General features: G+C 45.7%; 1 protein-coding gene across 6 annotated transcripts in view; it reads left to right on the forward strand.

Annotated features, from left to right (window-relative positions):
• The window catches only part of LOC138789490 (transmembrane protein 272-like), a 28,274-nt gene extending 18,103 nt beyond the window's left edge, over positions 1–10,171 (forward strand). For all 6 annotated transcript variants that reach the window (XM_069968159.1, XM_069968156.1, XM_069968158.1 and 3 more), the window contains 4 exons: positions 3,759–3,818; positions 3,964–4,140; positions 5,095–5,249; positions 9,902–10,171. In XM_069968159.1, coding sequence (XP_069824260.1) covers positions 3,759–3,818; positions 3,964–4,140; positions 5,095–5,249; positions 9,902–9,967 — 458 coding nt within the window. In that variant the 3' untranslated portion in view covers positions 9,968–10,171. The remainder of the gene's footprint in view (positions 1–3,758; positions 3,819–3,963; positions 4,141–5,094; positions 5,250–9,901) is intronic.
• Positions 10,172–18,041: the final 7,870 nt, after the last annotated feature.

Genomic DNA, 18,041 nt, shown 5'->3' on the forward strand with positions numbered 1-18,041 from the left:
ATTTTTATCGTTGCTCGTTCGCAAAACGTTTGCAAATCGTTCGCATTGAATAAGACATCGTTCGGTCGTTCGCAATAGATACGAACGCAATAGCGAATAAATAGCGAAGAAAAACGATCGCAATTACGATCATAAGTAACGATTATCGTTCCATGGAAATGAGTGAACGTTTTCAGGTCTTTCGCAATAGCGGTCGTTTGAAATCGTTAACGATTATGCAAACGATAATCGTCCGGTGGAATAGGGCCCTAAGATATGGGAACGAGTCAAAGTATTACTCCATATTACACATACAGGTTCGGGAATGACTGTTGGTCTGATGGCCCCTGGTGACACCTGGTATTTCGGGTCAGGCTGGGACTTGCATCTGAAATATGCTTGTGTGAGGCCAGCCTACAGCTCAGAAGTCTGTGCTCCTCTTCCTGTGGTCACAGTATTTTGCATCAATAGTCAGAAAGAAACCATGTCAGTACAGCAAGTGTTATACATGAGCAGGAAAACATAGTATGTGCACGTGTCAACAAATCTGTGTTTTTTGTTTTTTTTTTCATTCCTGGCTACGCAGGGAACTGAAGATTGTTCCAGCTCTTCCTTTTAAAGGAGAAGTCTGGCAAAAATTTTTATTAAAGTATTGCCTCCCAAAAGTTATACAAATCACCAATATACACTTATTACTGGAAATGCTTATAAAGTGCTTTTTTCCCTGCACTTACTACTGCATTAATGCTTCACTTCTTGGATAAAATGGCAATGTTACTACCTGGATAACATGGTGCTGTCACTTCCTAGATAACATGGTAATGCACTTCCTCGATAAAATGGTGATGTCACTTCCTGGATAAAATTGTGATGTCACTTCCTTGATAAAATGGTGATGCCCGACTCCCAGAGCTGTGCGGGCTGTGGCTGCTGGAGAGGATGATGGTAGAGGGATGCTCAGTGTCCCTCCAGTTCCCTGTGTCCCTCATGTCATCCAGGAAGTGACATCACCATGTTATCCAGGAAGTGAAGCATTAATGCAGTAGTAAGTGCAGGGAAAAAAGCACTTTATAAGCATTTCCCGTAATAAGTGTATACAGTGGTACCTCGGTTCTTGAACTGCTCGGTTCTCAAACTGCTTGGAACTCAAACTGTATTTTCAAGGAAAGTTTGCTTTGGTTCTCAAACTCTTGTTCGGTTCTCAAACACTTTTCGGGGCCCCAGTCTTGAAGTACTCGGTATCTGAACGTTTTTGCGAGCGTGGATGGTGGGTTGTACGTGGTGAGTTTAGCACTGGTGAGGCTTCACATACAGTACAGTTCTGTATAAGACTGCTGGAGTGCATATACAGTGCAGTAGTGGTACAGACAGTGCACCACCATCTCCCATCCGTTACAGTGCTGGGGTGGGGGAGAGACTATTCAGTAAAGGATGAGTGAGGAGTTAGTGACTACTGTACTATAATTGATGGTTTTGTAGAATGTTTCTTGTGTATAATGTCCTGTACAGTATATAGTGCTGTTCTGTATTGTACTGTAGAGATTAAACTGGGCACTATACAATGTAATATATGGGTACTGTAGGTAATTATTGGTTGGTGCTGGAACCAATTAAACACACTAACATTATTTCCTAAGGGAAGACACTGCTCTGTTCTCAAACTACCTTCCTGAACCAATTAAGTCCGAGAACCAAGGTACCACTGTATTGGGCATTTGTATAACTTCTGGGGGGAAATACATAAACGTTTTCCCCGGACTTCTCCTTAACCTCTTAACGACGCATGACGTATCGGTACTGAACCTCCGCGATCCCGGGTGCCGCGTGTAGCCCGGGACCGCGGCTATTAGCGGGCACCGTCCGATCGCCGTGCCCGCTAATTCAGTTATCTGATGCAGCTGTCAAAGTTGACAGCTGCATCCGAAAACTGTATGCAGCACTTCCCTGGTGTTTAGTGGCGTAGATCGCTCATCCGGGACGTTGTCCCAGAGGAGCGATCCACACATCCTATTCCTGCCGGGGTCTTCGCCAAAATGGCGCTGATCCCGGCTCGGCACTCTGATGCTTTTGGCTGCAGCAGCCGAAAGCATCCGAGTGCCGATCTCATTGATCTTTGCTGTATACAGCAAAGATCTCAATGGGAGATCAGTGCACTTATACTAGAAGTCCCCCAGGGGGGGAATAACCCCAACCCCAGGGGGAATAACCCTAACGGCAGGGGGAATAACCCTAGCCCCAGGGGGGAATAACCCTAGCCTCAGGGGGAATAACCCTAACCCCAGGGGGCTTCTAGTATATGTGTGAAAAAAAAAAAAGTATTGTTATTAGTAAAAAGCCCCCCTCCCCTAATAAAAGTCTGAATCACCCCCTTTTCCCATGTTTTAAATAAAAGTAAATAAATAAATAAACATGTTTGCTATCGCCACGTGCGTAATCGCCCGAACTATAAATTAGTCACATTCCTGATCTCACACGGTAAACAGCGTAAGCGCAGAAAAATCCCAAAGTGCAAAATTGTGCATTTTTGGTCGCATCAAATCCCGAAAAAAATGTAATAAAAAGCGATCAAAAAGTCGTATATGCGCAATCAAGGTACCGATAGAAAGAACACATCATGGCGCCAAAAATGACACCTCACACAGCCCCATAGACCAAAGGATAAAAGCGCTATAAGCCTGGGAATGGAGCGATTATAAGGAACATATATTTGTTAACAATGGTTTGAATTTTTTACCGGCCATCAGATACAATATAAGTTATACATGTTACATATCGTTGTAATCGCAACAACTTGAGGAACATGCATAACAAGTCAGCTTTACCCCAGGGGAATGGCACTAATTAGTGCCATTCGTACAATTAGTGACGCAAAAAAAAAAAGGGCTCATGTGGGTTTCTAGGTGGAAAAATGCAACTGCTATGGCCTTTTAAACACAAGGAGGAAAAAACGAAAACGCAAAAAACGAAAATTGGCCCCGTCCTTAAGAGGTTAAAAGAACAGTGTGGATCCCAGAGGTTAGACACCCTCATAAAGTGATGCTATCAATATGGAAAACTTATTAACATTAACATAATTATTAACATAAAATCCTGAAATCTTGCAGCTTTCCCACAGACAGCTGTGCCTGACTATTGGCTGACATTTTTAGTTCTTTATAGATCACTTTTTAGCTGTCTTCTCATTATCATCCCAGACAAAATTACATTGACAGGTATTATTCTGGAGGCAGATAACACAGGACCCAGCATAGACAGGAGGTGGTAGTCAGAGCTCACCCCCTCCCCCTCCCTGTGCGTTTGTCTGTAAACATTACAGATTAGCCTACGGCATAGAAGTCAGAGTCATCTCCGAGAATAAGTCATGGGACTTCTATAAAGCATTTCACTAAGCTATTCTTTGCAGAGAAGAACAACTGTGGCTGCCCAATATTTATGTACAAAAAAGAGAATAAAAAAAATTACAACCAGAACGTAAGAAGACACTAGATAAAAAGAACCTGTATCAGTATCAGGTTTTAGAGCAAGGATAGGGAACCTTCGGCTCTCCAGATGTTACAAAACTACAATTCCCATCATGCCTGGACAGCCAAAGCCGGGTGTTCATGAATATTGAGGTGTGTTAAGGGGATGGTTTTTCCAGAGTGGTCAGGCAGTCCTATTGGTGCACAGTACACCAAAACTATTCATCTGAATTTGTATTTGTAGATAAGTAGTTTTTTTTCCTGCAAAACTAGCATTACATAAATTAGTTACAGGTGTTTTTGTGCTTTTTCTTTCAGGCTCGCAGATATTTAGTTTGGTGCTCTGGACGGCGCTCAGCATTGCCATGGTTATTACAGGTAAGATGAACAGGACAGCTGCTCACAGGCCGCAGTCACATAGGCCTGATACGTGCGTATTTTTTCTCATGTCAATCCAGCCCAGCCCCATCATTGTTTTTCTAATTTGTTATTATTATAATGATTATTTTTTCTTTATTTTTAGGATCCATGCATATTGACAACTGTCCAATAGAGCCGATGATCCCGATCTACCTGATAGTGGGTGGAGTAATTCACTTACTGGCCTTCGCTCTTATCCCACTGAAGTTGGTTGCTGCAAAATTGGCATATACAATAGAGAGTTTTCTGGGCCTTTTTTCCTTTTTGTGGTTTATTTCAGGTACATTTCCTGGCATTTTATATAAACGGCAACGCAAAGTAACAAATGTGCAGTGCAGGCGCAGCTCTGCTATTCCCTGCTGCTGCCCGTACTCATCGATACAGACGGCAGTAGGGAATAGCAGACAGTATTTTAAAAGAGGTTATCCAGCGCTACAAAAACATGGCCACTTTCCTACAGAGACAGCACCACTCTTGTCTCCAGTTCAGGTGTGGTTTGCAATTATGCTCCATTCATTTCAATGGAACTGAATTGCAAAACCTGCACCCAAACTGGAGACAAGAGTGGTGCTGTCTCTGTAGGAAAGTGGCCATGTTTTTGTAGCGCTGGATAACCCCTTTAGGGTAGCTTTGACTGGATCTGCATCGCATTTCACGCTGCGATAGTGAAGTTCTATGGGGTAACACATCCGCAGCAGAATTTTCATTCCGCTGCAGATATGTGACCCGAACCCCCTGCTGCTCGCAGCCCCAGCCCGCAGCATACATTACCTGCTTGACGCTGCGGCTGTGTGTGAGGCTCCCGGCTCTCCTCGCTTCTCATCAGCCAATCAGTACGCTTAAAACTGTGAGTGTTCGGTATGAGTCTGAGGTCTTTGGGTAGGGTGTTCCAGAGAACTGGTGCAGCACGAGAGAAGTCTTGGAGGCGGGAGAAGCATTTGTCTCCATTCATGTTGTAGTAGGGGAGCGTGTTAGATGAGTATGGATTATTAATTATTTTCTCTGCAACCCCAACAACATACAAACAAATATGACTGGCCAGAGTGCCCCTTTAACTATAAGTTATATAAAAGCCCTGTGGGTAACAATTTACAGTATGCATCTTTACATGTTTTTACTCGGCTATGTAAATAAATATATATATATATATATATATATATATATATATATATATATATATATATATCTTGTACTGTATGGATTTATTTCCTTTAATGTGTTTTTCTTCCCACAGGAAGTGTCTGGGTGTTTAGAATCTACCAGGAGAACCCGAGACGCTGCAATGATCTTGTGTACAAAGTTGCATTTGGAATCCTAATCTTCGAGTATATATTTTTGGCTTTAGTATTTGCTGTGGTCTGCTTAGTCGCATGCTGTGCTGGTTGTCTGGTGAGTAACAGATTTATGTTTTATTCTTATACAGACAGTATACACTTTATACAGTAAATAAGTGTTAGACAGCTGCAGACAGGAAAGCGCAGGCCTACTTGGAGTTCCCAACCTAGATGGTGGCCGCTCCAACTGGGCGATGGTCCCTTTCTATCTGCACAGGCAACCTATTGAACAGGGGATGTTCATCTAGCCCGGTCAACAACAAGCATAGGTCAAAGGTCATGAGCCATTACCAGTGTCAGGACTAGGAGAGAACCTGAGTCAGAAGCCTAGCAAAATTGTGTGATGCTCTCAGGAAACCAATCACAGGAATCTCTGGATAGTGGAAAGTGTCACTGTAATTTTTTTTTTTTTTTTCAGAAATCAATAGTCGATCAGGCGATTTTAAGTAACTTTGTAATTGGATTTATTAGGCAAATATGCCATTATCTGCATTCACAAAGCCTTTTCTCAGGTCCCCCCCCCTCCCTCTCATCCACTGCTCATTATCAGGAAATCACGTCTTGTTGCATCAGATGTGCCCCTGTCTGTTCTATGGAGAGGGGAGGAGGGAGATTAGTCGCCAGCAGAGAACAAAGGATTACACAGCGGGAACTGTGTGAGAGGTCAGTGCTGACTTGAGAGGAGATAGCTGTGATGTAGCTGTAAATTAACTCTTTGTTGTCCTGTTTTGGTGCCTTATCTCCCTCCACCCCTCCCCTCTCCATAGACAACCATAAAGACAGCAGGGAGAGCTTCAACCTGCTTTCTCATGATAAAAATGCATTTTTCGGCTAATAAACCCACTTACAAAGTTTCTTAAAATTGCCTGTACTATTGATTTCTGCAAAAAAACACGAGTAAATTCGATGGAATTGACATGTCAATTCTTTGAGTGGAGGCGCGCAAGCCCTCCCATAGAGATGCCATTTGACACTGAGGCAGGCGCGATTCAGCAGCAGAGAGCAATCTGGCCCGAAGGGAGCAAATTGGCTCAGCATCCCAACTTCCTTCCCCACTGACAACGGTGCTGGTTACCATAAGTACAGAGAGATGCCCGAGTGCTGAGAGCACTGGAGTGTGCCATGGTCAGGATGTCACACTGGCTTAATGCAGTGGGATGTATGAAAAAAAAAGAAAAGGCGTCTTTTAAGAAAATAGGTACGGCTTTAACAAACCCGTGTCACTAGATTTATTGAGCCAAAGTGCAGTCATTTATAAAATGTATTTAGTCGGTTAATGGGAGGTAAACTCTCCCCCGGCCGATGGACTACTTTGTGTTATGCACTCAAGGCCAGAAAGCATAGCCATTCTCATAAGATTCTATAAATGAACAGAATAAAAACAAACTTAGAGTAAAAGAATTAAGTGTATGCATTCTGAAAGTTCACAGTCACAAATGTACAAAAAGTGAGAATTCACTTTACTCAGCTTAAGGGAAACCTGTCATCACTTTCATGCTGCTTGAGCCACACGTCTACAGGGTGGTCTTAGGCCCCTTTCTCACAACCCACCCCACTTTGATTGATAGACCTTTAAGGGAGAGTCCGCAGCTATTCCCTGCTGCTGCCCGTACTCATCGATACAGGCAGCAGTAGGGAATAGCAGTCCTGAACTACTCACGACTAGATGGAGCAGGTGGTCTTTTCCTGCTGACCGTCTTCTGTGTTTGTAACTAAATATTCACCATACTTAAAGAAACACTGCTAACAATGCCAGATACCTGTGATATAGAGGTCAGCCATAGTGATATAGAGAGGGGTCACACATAGTGATATAGAGAGGGGTCACACATAGTGATATAGAGAGGGGTCACACATAGTGATATAGAAGGTCACTGTGGGGGCACGCAGTAGCACGCGCACACACACACACACACGGCCTGCTGTAGCCATAGCATACACACACACACACACAGCCTGCTGCAGCTATAGCACACACACACACACAGCTTGCTGCAGCCATAGAACACACAGCCTGCTGCAGCCATAGTGCACACACACACACACACACAGCCTGCTGCAGCCATAGCACACACACAGCCTGCTGCAGCCATAGCACGCACACACACACACAGCCTGCTGCAGCCATAGCACACACATACACACACACACACACAGCCTGCTGCAGCCATAGCACACACACACACAGCCTGCTGCAGCCATAGCACACACACACACAGCCTGCTGCAGCCATAGCGCGCACACACACACACAGCCTGCTGCAGCCATAGCGCACACCACACACACACAGCCTGCTGCAGCCATAGCACACACACACAGCCTGCTGCAGCCATAGCACAAACACACAGCTTGCTGCAGCCATAGCGCGCACCACACACACACACAGCCTGCTGCAGCCATAGCACACACATACAGCCTGCTGCAGCCATAGCACACACACACACACACACACACACACACAGCCTGCTGCAGCCATAGCACACACACACAGCCTGCTGCAACCATAGCACACACACACAGCCTGCTGCCGCCATAGCATACACACACACAGCCTGCTGCAGTCATAGCATACACACACAGCCTGCTGCAGCCATAGCACGCGCACACACACACACAGCCTGCTGCAGCCATAGCACGCGCACACACACACACACAGCTGCAGCCATAGAACACTGAAGAAAAACACACAATCTTCTCCCTGAGAGAAAACACCACACTAAGGATACAGCTACACTACTTATGTCTTCTCCTCCTCCTCTATATTACACAGGATATCTTCATATTACACTGCTGCTCATATACAATCATCCAGCATCCAGGAAGAGAACAGCACAGATCTCCCCCCACACAATGGAATCTTCCAGCTCAGAAACAAACTTCCAAATAGTGACCGACAACTTTTCCCCGACCACCCTTATGTAATAGGGCCAGTGTCCTATTAGAATGTTGCTCATAATATATATTCATGAGCAAAACTTGTAAAATTCATATCAAAACTTAATTCAACATTTTTTAAAGATTTTTTTAAAGCTGGAGTCGGAGTCGGTACATTTTTTTCCGACTCCAACCAAAATAGCTCTGATTCCGACTCCACAGCCCTGGTCCAAGCAGCGTTGTAGTCACTGGTGTGGGGAGAAAACTAGGGAAAAGATGTTAGCTGTATACAGTGAGTCGGTGATAGCTGTAACACAGTTGTTGTAAATTGTCAATCCTTTGAGCAGAGAGGCGCATGTTGCATCCCATTGACACACTGAGGCAGGCGGGATTCCACGGTGGGAGTTCTGCCACGGAATTCTGCCGCTTTTACCTCACACAAACAGCTAATACAAACAGTGAACACTTACAACAACTGTATACAGCTAGCATCTTTTCCCCTGCTCGGACTCTCTGCAGTATTCTCTGGGTATACACTACAGAAATATACCCAATCTGTAGATTTTACTTTTTTACCTTTTTTTTTTTATTCTTTCCATTAGCGCCCGGCCAATTTTATTATTTGCATTGTATTTTGTGAATTGTTCTACCATTCCTTTTTTCTTTCTATCTACCCCTATTCAAGAGAATTTCTGAGGGCTGCTGTGACTTTGAGGGCTATATGACTTTCTTTCAAAATTTCCTATAAGGCTGGCATGCATATTCTATATGCAAACCAATCCTGTATGTAATTTCTTTATTGCGAGTGTTTAAAAGACCGCATGCAATAGATAGAGCAACTGGGAAATACTTATTTCACTCCGTTCCCCTTTAAAAGTAAACCAATGAACAGATATATCAGGCATTAATGTGATCCCCTCCACACATTAACCTAACTGTACAGATCTGTGAGACATTAAAGAAACCTAACCCAACATGTTGTGAGCTTTCTGAATTTTAAGTTTTTTAGCTGTAATAGTCTATTCCACCACCAGATGGCACCGTTTTACACCTCTCAACCCTGCAGTCATTCAGCATTGATGGTAATCCGTCCTCATACCGCGAGGGCACTGGAGCCAAGAGTATCCCTCATTATTATGGGTTCACTCATAACCCAGTATTCAGTTCAGTAACTCACGGCCCTTGAATAATTATAAATTAAAATAATTTAAATAATTAAATCATTTAAATAATAATTAATAATTATAATTGAGCACCACAGTGTTGTATACTGTACAGTATGTGGGCATCTCTGCAGAAGCAGCTAATTTCTTAGCAATGGGATTCATGGTTTACAGCAGGGATGGGGAACCTTCTGCCATCCAGCTGTTGAAAAACTACAACTCCCATCAAGCCTGGACAGCCTTCGGCTGTCCAGGCATGATGGGAGTTGTAGTTTTGTAATAGTTGGAGGGCCTAAGGTTTAAATATTTATTAGGTGTATATGGGGTAGCAGTGAGGTATTTAACATATATGAGGCAGCAGTGGAGTACACTGTGTATGTGGCGGTGGGGTGTATTGTGCGTATGAGATAGTGTGCATGATGTACTATATATATATATATAATATATATATATATATATATATATATATATGCAGGTCTCTCGCTATAGGGATTTATACAGTAGACTTTTATCCACAAATTTGATTAACCAAAATTCTGTGAAAAAAATAGAATTGCTTCATTCCATCTTTTAAATACAGGATAAAAAGTGATTTAAAAAATACATATACCCCAGGAATTTAGATGAGGGGTCAGTATGCCCATTTTAGTCTACCCTTTTTTTGTTTCAGGCGGCAGCCGATAGAGAGTCCCCTACCGGAAACCTTTCCCCCAGCGATGAAGAAGCTCTGAAATAAAATATCTGGATGACTCAATTGCACTAGAATATTCTGGGATGGCTGTAGAGGTTGTGGTGAAAACTATACTGATACATAAAAGTGATGGAGTCCCGGTGGTGGCCTCTTGATACTTACAAAGTGATGTCTATTGTTTTTGGAAAGAAACAACTATTAAAGCAATGGAATATCGTGCTGTGGCTTTAGTTTAAAATTGTATAAAGATGTTAAAAAAAAAGGTTTCTAAAAAAGAAAAAAAAAAGTACCAATATTGCATATGAAGATAAAGAAACAAGTGCAGGAATTTAAAGGGGTTGTCCAGCGAAAATCTTTTTCCTTTCAAATCAACTGGTGTCAGAAAGTTATACAGATTTGTAATTTACTTCTATTTAAAAATCTACAGTCTTCCAGTACTTATCAGCTGCGGTATGTCCTGCAGGAAGTGGTGCATTCTTTCCAGTCTGACACAGTGCTCTCTGCTGCCACCTCTGTCCGTGTCAGGAACTGTCCAGAACAGGAGAGGTTTTCTATGGGGATTTGATACTGCTCTGGATAGTTCCTGACATGGACAGAGGTGGCAGCAGAGAGCACTGTGTCAGACTGGAGAGAATACATCACTTCCTGCAGGACATACAGCAGCTGATAAGTACTGGAAAACTTTAGATTTTTAAACAGAAGTAAATTACAAATATAACTTTCTGAATCCAGCTGATTTGAAAGATTTTCGCTGGTGTACCCCTTTAATAAATAATCCTGTATATAGTGTCAACACAGCTAGTCATCACTGATTGGTTCCTGTCCTTCCCTTTCGAAGGATATAATAGAGATATAATGGTTCTGAAATAATATGGCTTCATAGGAACCTGTATTATAGGATCTGTGGTCATGCATAGAAAGAATAATAAAGTATTGAAAGGATTATCCAAAATTAGAAAAACATAGCCGCTTTCTTACAGAAACAGCATCACCCCTGTCCTCAGGATGTGTGTGGTATTACAACTTGGCTTCATGCAAAAGCCGCGCCCAAACTGAGGACAGGAGCAGCGCTGGTTCTGGAAGATAGCGGCTATGTTATCCTTCTCCTGGATTACCCCTGTAAAGGTGAGGGACTCCTGTCTGAATGGAGCTCATGTCAAGCTTTGTTACATTCTGATGTAAGATGCTATTTGTCAAGTGCTTCATCTCTTTGTGAAAGCATTGTCAGATTCCTGAAATATATGTCTGTATTGGAACACAACACCTGTGAACTTGTTTTGTATGATAGCGTCACACTACACAAAGCCTATGAGTTATATAGCGAACCTCTATTACCAGGTAGCAAAATATGGATATTACCATGTAGCTGTGTGTGCTGAGAAACGTTACATTCTCTGTATTCCCAATGACCAGTTCCTGTATCTTGTATGTGGAGCGCCACTTTTTCCCCTCTCTTGTCTCTAGATTGGGTGCGGTTTGGAACTCAGTTCCATTGAAGTAAATGGAGCTTAATTGCAAACTGCACCTGACCTGGAGACAAGAGAGGGGGAAAAGTGGCCATGTTTTTGTAGCGCTGGATAACCCCTTTAAGCTGAATCCGCTTTGTCTGCCCCAGGTCCTGCTTTTTATCAGTCTGTTGCTTAGTGGATACTAGGCTCCTGCCCCATAGGATGGCAGTTCTATCAGCGTTCCTCTTCAGCGTCTTTAGAATCATCACCAGTAATGTATTGGTCTTGCTCAGCTACTTCTCAGCTTTCTAGGTCTAGTACTATAGCGCTAGTGATTTGCTACTTATTGACTAGATGTTATGTTATAATACTGAAAACAAGAATATTACCAGAACACTGTTCTTTACTGTATGTACTCTGTTCTCATGTCTTTCTTTTATTTACCTTTGTGTTTGTAGTGATTTACAGCTTAAAGGGAATGTGTCACTTATTTTTTTCTTTTTTTATTATTTTTGTTTCATTTAATTAATATCTTTAAAAATAGTTAGACTTTGATTCCTGTTTTTATATTTTGTAAAATTAACAATAATGTGCTTCCCTGGGGGCTGCCATTTGCAATTGCATCTGTGTATGTCTCCCTGCACGACACATACACAGTTGCTTTATGGCAGCCCTCAGTACATTGGAGTCAATGGACGGCTCCCATCATGTCTGCTACAATGTAGCTGAGAGCTGACATGCGCAGCTCACACACACAGGGAGCTGCAGAGGGAGCCAGACGCCATACTTGTGGAGCCCCCAGAGAAGGTACACAGTGCCCAGCACTATCCTCAGCATCTAGCCGCTCTCCCCATCCTCCTGCTCGGGCTGTGACTGATCTGATTATGAGCCGGCAGGACTCAGCTCCGTGCAGGAGGACGGGGGAGGGGACGCACAGAGACTACAGTGCTACATGCTGGGACAGGGGAGCTCCGTCTCAGGAGATAGTGGATGGAGGAGGCAGAAAAGTGTCACACTGACCAGAGTAATAAAGAGAAAAGCTGCCAGTGTGTTAACCCCATCCTTCCCAATGTCAGGACACTGCCTGTAGCTACTACACTGCATCTGCATATGTAATGCAAGGCTAACATGGTATAGATGGGATATATATGACCTGGCAAAGAATTTCATTTTAGCTCCCAAGCAATTAGCAGCAGCTGAGGTCTAGTAAGGGGTTCTGCACACTGGCGGAACTACCGCCGTAGCGACTGCTACGGGGCCCCGCCGCATCAGGGGGCCCTTGACGCGGGCCCCTGGAGCTTACATATCCTGCAGCACCCGGCGGCTGAGCATGCCTCCCGGGTGCTGTAGCCGGGGGCCGGTCCCGTGCTCCTCCCGACCCGGTGACTCCTTTCCCCAACCATAGGGAAAAGGAGTCACTGGGCCAGGAGGAGCACGGGATCGGTCCACAGCGCTCCTGTCACCCCCTGTCTGATGCGCGGCTGCCGTCTGATGCCGGGTCCTAGCCCCGGCAGCGCGCGTATCATAGAGTTCTGTGTGGGCTTGTGCTGCGGCCGCGACTTCCGGCACAGAGACGTGTGCCGGAAGTCGCAGCCACAAGCCCACACAGGACTCTATGATACGCGCGCTGCCGGGGCTAGGACCCGGCATCAGACGGCAGCCGCGCATCAGACAGGGGGTGACAGGAAAAAGGCTCGACGGGGGAGCGTGTTGTTAGGTGAGTTTTTTTTCTTTTTTTTAAACTTGCTTTCCTCGGACGGGGGGGGGGGGGGAGAAGGGGGCATCTATAAGGAAGGGGGGGGGAGAAGAGAAGGGGGCATCTATAAGGAAGGGGGGGGAGAAGAGAAGGGAGCATCTATAAGGAAGGGGGGGGGAGAAGGGGGCATCTATAAGGAAGGGGGGGGAGAAGAGAAGGGAGCATCTATAAGGAAGGGGGGGGAGAAGGGGGCATCTATAAGGAAGGGGGGGGGAGAAGGGGGCATCTGTAAGGAAGGGGGGGGAGAAGAGAAGGGGGCATCTATAAGGAAGGGAGGGGAGAAGGGGGCATCTATAAGGAAGGGGGGGGGGAGAAGGGGGCATCTATAAGGAAGGGGGGGAGAAGGGGGCATCTATAAGGAAGGGGGGGGGAGAAGGGGGCATCTGTAAGGAAGGGGGGGTGGGAGAAGGGGGCATCTATAAGGAAGGGGGGAGAAGGGGGCATCTATAAGGAAGGGGGGGGGAAGAGAAAGGGGGCATCTATAAGGAAGGGGGGGGGAAGAGAAGGGGGCATCTATAAGGAAGGGGGGAGAAGAGAAGGGGGCATCTATAAGGAAGGGGGGGGAGAGAAGGGGTATCTATAAGGAAGGGGGGGGGGAAGAGAAGGGGGCATCTATAAGGAAGGGGGGAGAAGAGAAGGGGGCATCTATAAGGAAGGGGGGGGAGAGAAGGGGCATCTATAAGGAGGGGGGGAGAAGAGGAGGGGGCATCTATAAGGAAGGGGGGAGAAGAGAAGGGGGCATCTATAAGGAAGGGGGGGGGAGAAGGGGGCATCTATAAGGAAGGGGCGGGGGAAGAGAAGGGGGCATCTATAAGGAAGGGGGCATCTATAAGGGGGGGGGAGAGAGGGCCATCTATTAGGGGGGACACCATAGTGGGAGAGCAAGCCATCTATAAGGGGAGAACATAGGGGAGAGGGGGATATAAACGTACAACATTGGGGGAGAGGGGAACATCTATAAGGGGACAATAAAGGGGGAAAGGGGGCCATCTATAAGGGGACAATATAGGGGAAGAGGGGGCCATCTATAGGGGGGCAGCATAGGGGACCATCTATAAGGGGACAACATGGGGGGCATCTATAAGGGGGACAGCGGGGGGGGGGGGGCAACATAAGGAAGCTATCTATAAGGAGGGGCGACAGAGAGGAGGGCCATATACTAAAATGGGATCACATAGAGTCAGCCTGCCCACTAAATGTGGGTGTAAAGGGGCAATGTGCAGTTGGTAGAGATGAGGATGGTGATAGAGTGAGGAGACTAATATGTCTGTCTGGCAGATTCTGTGGATTCGTGGCCCGGAGAAGTTCGGCCCAGGGCAGATGGAAAAGAAAATGAAAAGGGAAGAACTCCGATCAGAGAAGACGTCTCCTGTAAGTCACCTGATGTAACTGTACTGTAATTTATATGGTGTACAGAACCTGTGTAGAGCTGAGTGTGTTGATGGCATAGTGGTCGATCGAGAGGGGGTGGGGCGGGGGGGCCCCAATCAAAAGTTTGCTATGGGGCCCAGCCATTTCTAGTTACGCCCCTGGTTCTGCAGTAGCTGAGGTATGAGGTTCTGCAGCAGCTGAGGTGTATATGAGGTTTTGCAGCAGCTGAGGTCTAGTAAGGGGTTCTGCAGCAGCTGAGGTATGAGGTTCTGCAGCAGCTGAGGTGTATAGGAGGTTCTGCAGCAGCTGAGGTCTAGTAAGGGGTTCTGCAGCAGCTGAGGTATGAGGTTCTGCTGCAGCTGAGGTGTATATGAGATTGTGCAGCAGCTGAGGTCTAGTAAGGGGTTCTGCAGCAGCTGAAGTATGTGGTATGAGGTTCTGCAGCAGCTGAGGTATGTGGTATGAGGTTCTGCAGCAGCTAAGGTGCAGTATGGGGTTCTGTCGCAGCTGAGATGTAGTATGGAGGTTCTACAGCAGCTGAGGTGTGTGTTATGGTCAGAGGCTACTGGAGCCTGAGCGGGGAGCTGCATGTGGACGGAGATAAGAGGGTAGCTTTGGAGCACCAGGAGCAGCTGTCAGGAGACCCACCTGTCTGTATAAATGTGCGCGTATGATCTCCCCGTATGAGTGTGCGCGTATGATCTCCCCGTATGGGTGTGTGCGTATGATCTCCCCGTATGGGTGTGTGCGTATGATCTCCCCGTATGGGTGTGCGCGTATGATCTCCACGTATGGGTGTGCGCGTTAGATCTCCCCGTATGGGTGTGCGCGTTAGATTTCCCCGTATGGGTGTGCGTGTATGATTTCCCCGCATGGGTGTGCGTGTATGATTTCCCCGTATGGGTGTGCGCGTTAGATCTCCCCGTATGGGTGTGCGCGTTAGATCTCCCCGTATGTGTGTGCGTGTATGATTTCCCTGTATGGGTGTGCGTGTATGATTTCCCTGTATGGGTGTGCGCGTTAGATCTCCCCGTATGTGTGTGCGTGTATGATTTCCCTGTATGGGTGTGCGTGTATGATTTCCCTGTATGGGTGTGCGTGTATGATTTCCCCGTATGGGTGTGCGCGTTAGATCTCCCCGTATGTGTGTGCGTGTATGATTTCCCTGTATGGGTGTGCGTGTATGATTTCCCTGTATGGGTGTGCGTGTATGATCTCCCCGTATGGGTGTGCGTGTATGATTTCCCCGTATGGGTGTGCGCGTTAGATCTCCCCGTATGGGTGTGCGTGTATGAGCTGCCTGTCTGAGTGTACATCAGGGAGGAGCAAATTAATGGTAGTAGTGAAGTGCTTCGCTTCGCACGGCCGTCGGCTTGTCAGCTGGCAGCATTTGAGTTCTGCTCTGCATGTCTGGATAAGTGGGATACAGTCCTGGGTGAAGTTTTGCAGGACTGTATCCAGATTTTCAAATCATCTGGAGCAGAGCTGAGGTGTATTATGAAGTTGGCTGGGGACACACTTCTATCAGTATCTGTACTGCTATACAGACAACAACAAAATGGCACTGCTCCTTTCCCCTCTTTGTTCTGTGAAAAGAAGGGGGAGGTGATGATGTCACAGCAGTAAAGCAGAGACTGCCTCTTTTCAGCAGCTGTATTTCAGGTTACTTTTTACCTGCTGGAGCTCCCCCTAGAGGCCATCAGTGGGAAATATGAAAAATTAGATCATTAATTTTTCATATTTCCTTACATGTAAAAAATATAAATAACATATATAAATTAACCAAAAACAACAACAAATGTAATTTTAACACTTTCCCATTTTTTTTTTCTTTGTGACACATTCCCTTTAAGGCTATGTTCCCACTCTGTAAGAGTGTATACAGGAAGTCGGCACTCCGGAGCGTGGTGCTACGTGGATAGATATACAGCAACAACTAAGGAAATTCCCGGCACTCACTTGGCATATCTTGCAATTAGGCTTTACTCCATATGGAGGGGCATGTACCAAACAGGGCATGTTTCGGTTGTTCCGTGACCCAACGGCTGGTGTCAGAAAAGATAATCTCGGCCGGCTAAATTCGGCTGCAGGCGCATCCGTGCACGCCGGCATCAGAGTTCCCCACTGCACACAATGGAGCATGCAGCCGAAGCCGCACTCTCCATTGTGTGAACTGACAGAGTTTTCTGCGGCTGCTATTCAATGAACATTCAATGACATGTCAGTTTCTTGCGTCGCCGCTATGGATCCCGGCCGGAGTGTAAACTATGTGTATGCACTCCAGCCGGGATTCCCTCAGGTGCAACACTACGTGAGTACCGCAAAAATCACAGCCCTGATCATTACGGTACTTACGTAGTGTGATCATTGCCTAAAGTGACACTGTCACCTTCTTTCTGTATGAGGACTTCTCTACACAGCTGTAAAGCCTACTTTCTGCAGTTTTCATACCTTACTTTATAATAGACTTCTTGGTGCTTGGTCCAGTGAAAAATTCTTTTTATCGTTGGTAGATTGTACCACTTGGGCGGGGGGTTCACGACCGCTAGGCCACTTTGCCCCACCCTCATCAACACTGTAGGCCCTGCCCTTCCATGACGTCATCAGCATCGAGGCCTAGACCTCTAGGCCAGGGCATTCCAATGGCCGTCAAGGGGGCGGGACCTAGATGCCAATGACATCATTGATCGCAGGGCGTACGGCGTTGATGTGGGCGGAGCAAAATGGTATTTTTCACTGGACCAAGCACCAAGAGATCTATTATAAAGGAAGGTATGAAAACTGCAGAATTTAGGTTTTATAGCTGTGTAGAGATGTCCTCATACAGAACAGAGGGGGAACAGTATTCCTTTAAGGCCATGTTCACACAATATAAATGAATATTGTGTGGCTGTCATGCCAACCGTACTGTGCGTGAAAATCTATGGATATTTGACTTCCAAGCACATCCATTAGGCCGGCAGTTTTCAGTGGCCTTTAAATAATCTTCCTTCAGCTAATAATGCAGTATCGGCCAGAGAAACATGTTTAACTGCGGCCGTTGTTTAACACTGCAAACAACATCCACTGTTTTACATTGTGTGAACATAGCTTAAAGGGGTACTCCAGGCTACATTTGTAGCATTCTATGTTAAAAGGGTTATCCAGGATTAGAAAAAAACACAGCTACTTTCTTGCAAAAAAACACATACAAAGGCATGTCCTCAGGTTGTGTGGTATCACAACTCCACAAAGCTGCAGTACCACCCACAAACAGGACAAGAGTCGTGCTGTTTCTGGGAGAAAACAGCCATGGTTTAAAAAGATGGAGTCATAGGACGGCACTAAGACCCAAAACTGCATCTTGTAAAAGGACTAGGGGCTCCCTTGTGTCTCTTTTCTTACTCTCCATTAGGGTTGGCTGGTGCATACATTTGCTAGGAATTAATAATTTAAATGAAACAAGGACAGAATGACTAATGTACAAGCTACAAAACCAGGGGCAGGGATCCTTGGCTTTCCAGCTGTTGCAAAACTACAACTCCCATCATGCCTGGACAGCCAA

The sequence above is a fragment of the Dendropsophus ebraccatus genome, chromosome 4 (genome assembly GCF_027789765.1).
Source record: "Dendropsophus ebraccatus isolate aDenEbr1 chromosome 4, aDenEbr1.pat, whole genome shotgun sequence".
In the NCBI taxonomy this organism is placed as follows: Eukaryota; Metazoa; Chordata; class Amphibia; order Anura; family Hylidae; genus Dendropsophus; species Dendropsophus ebraccatus.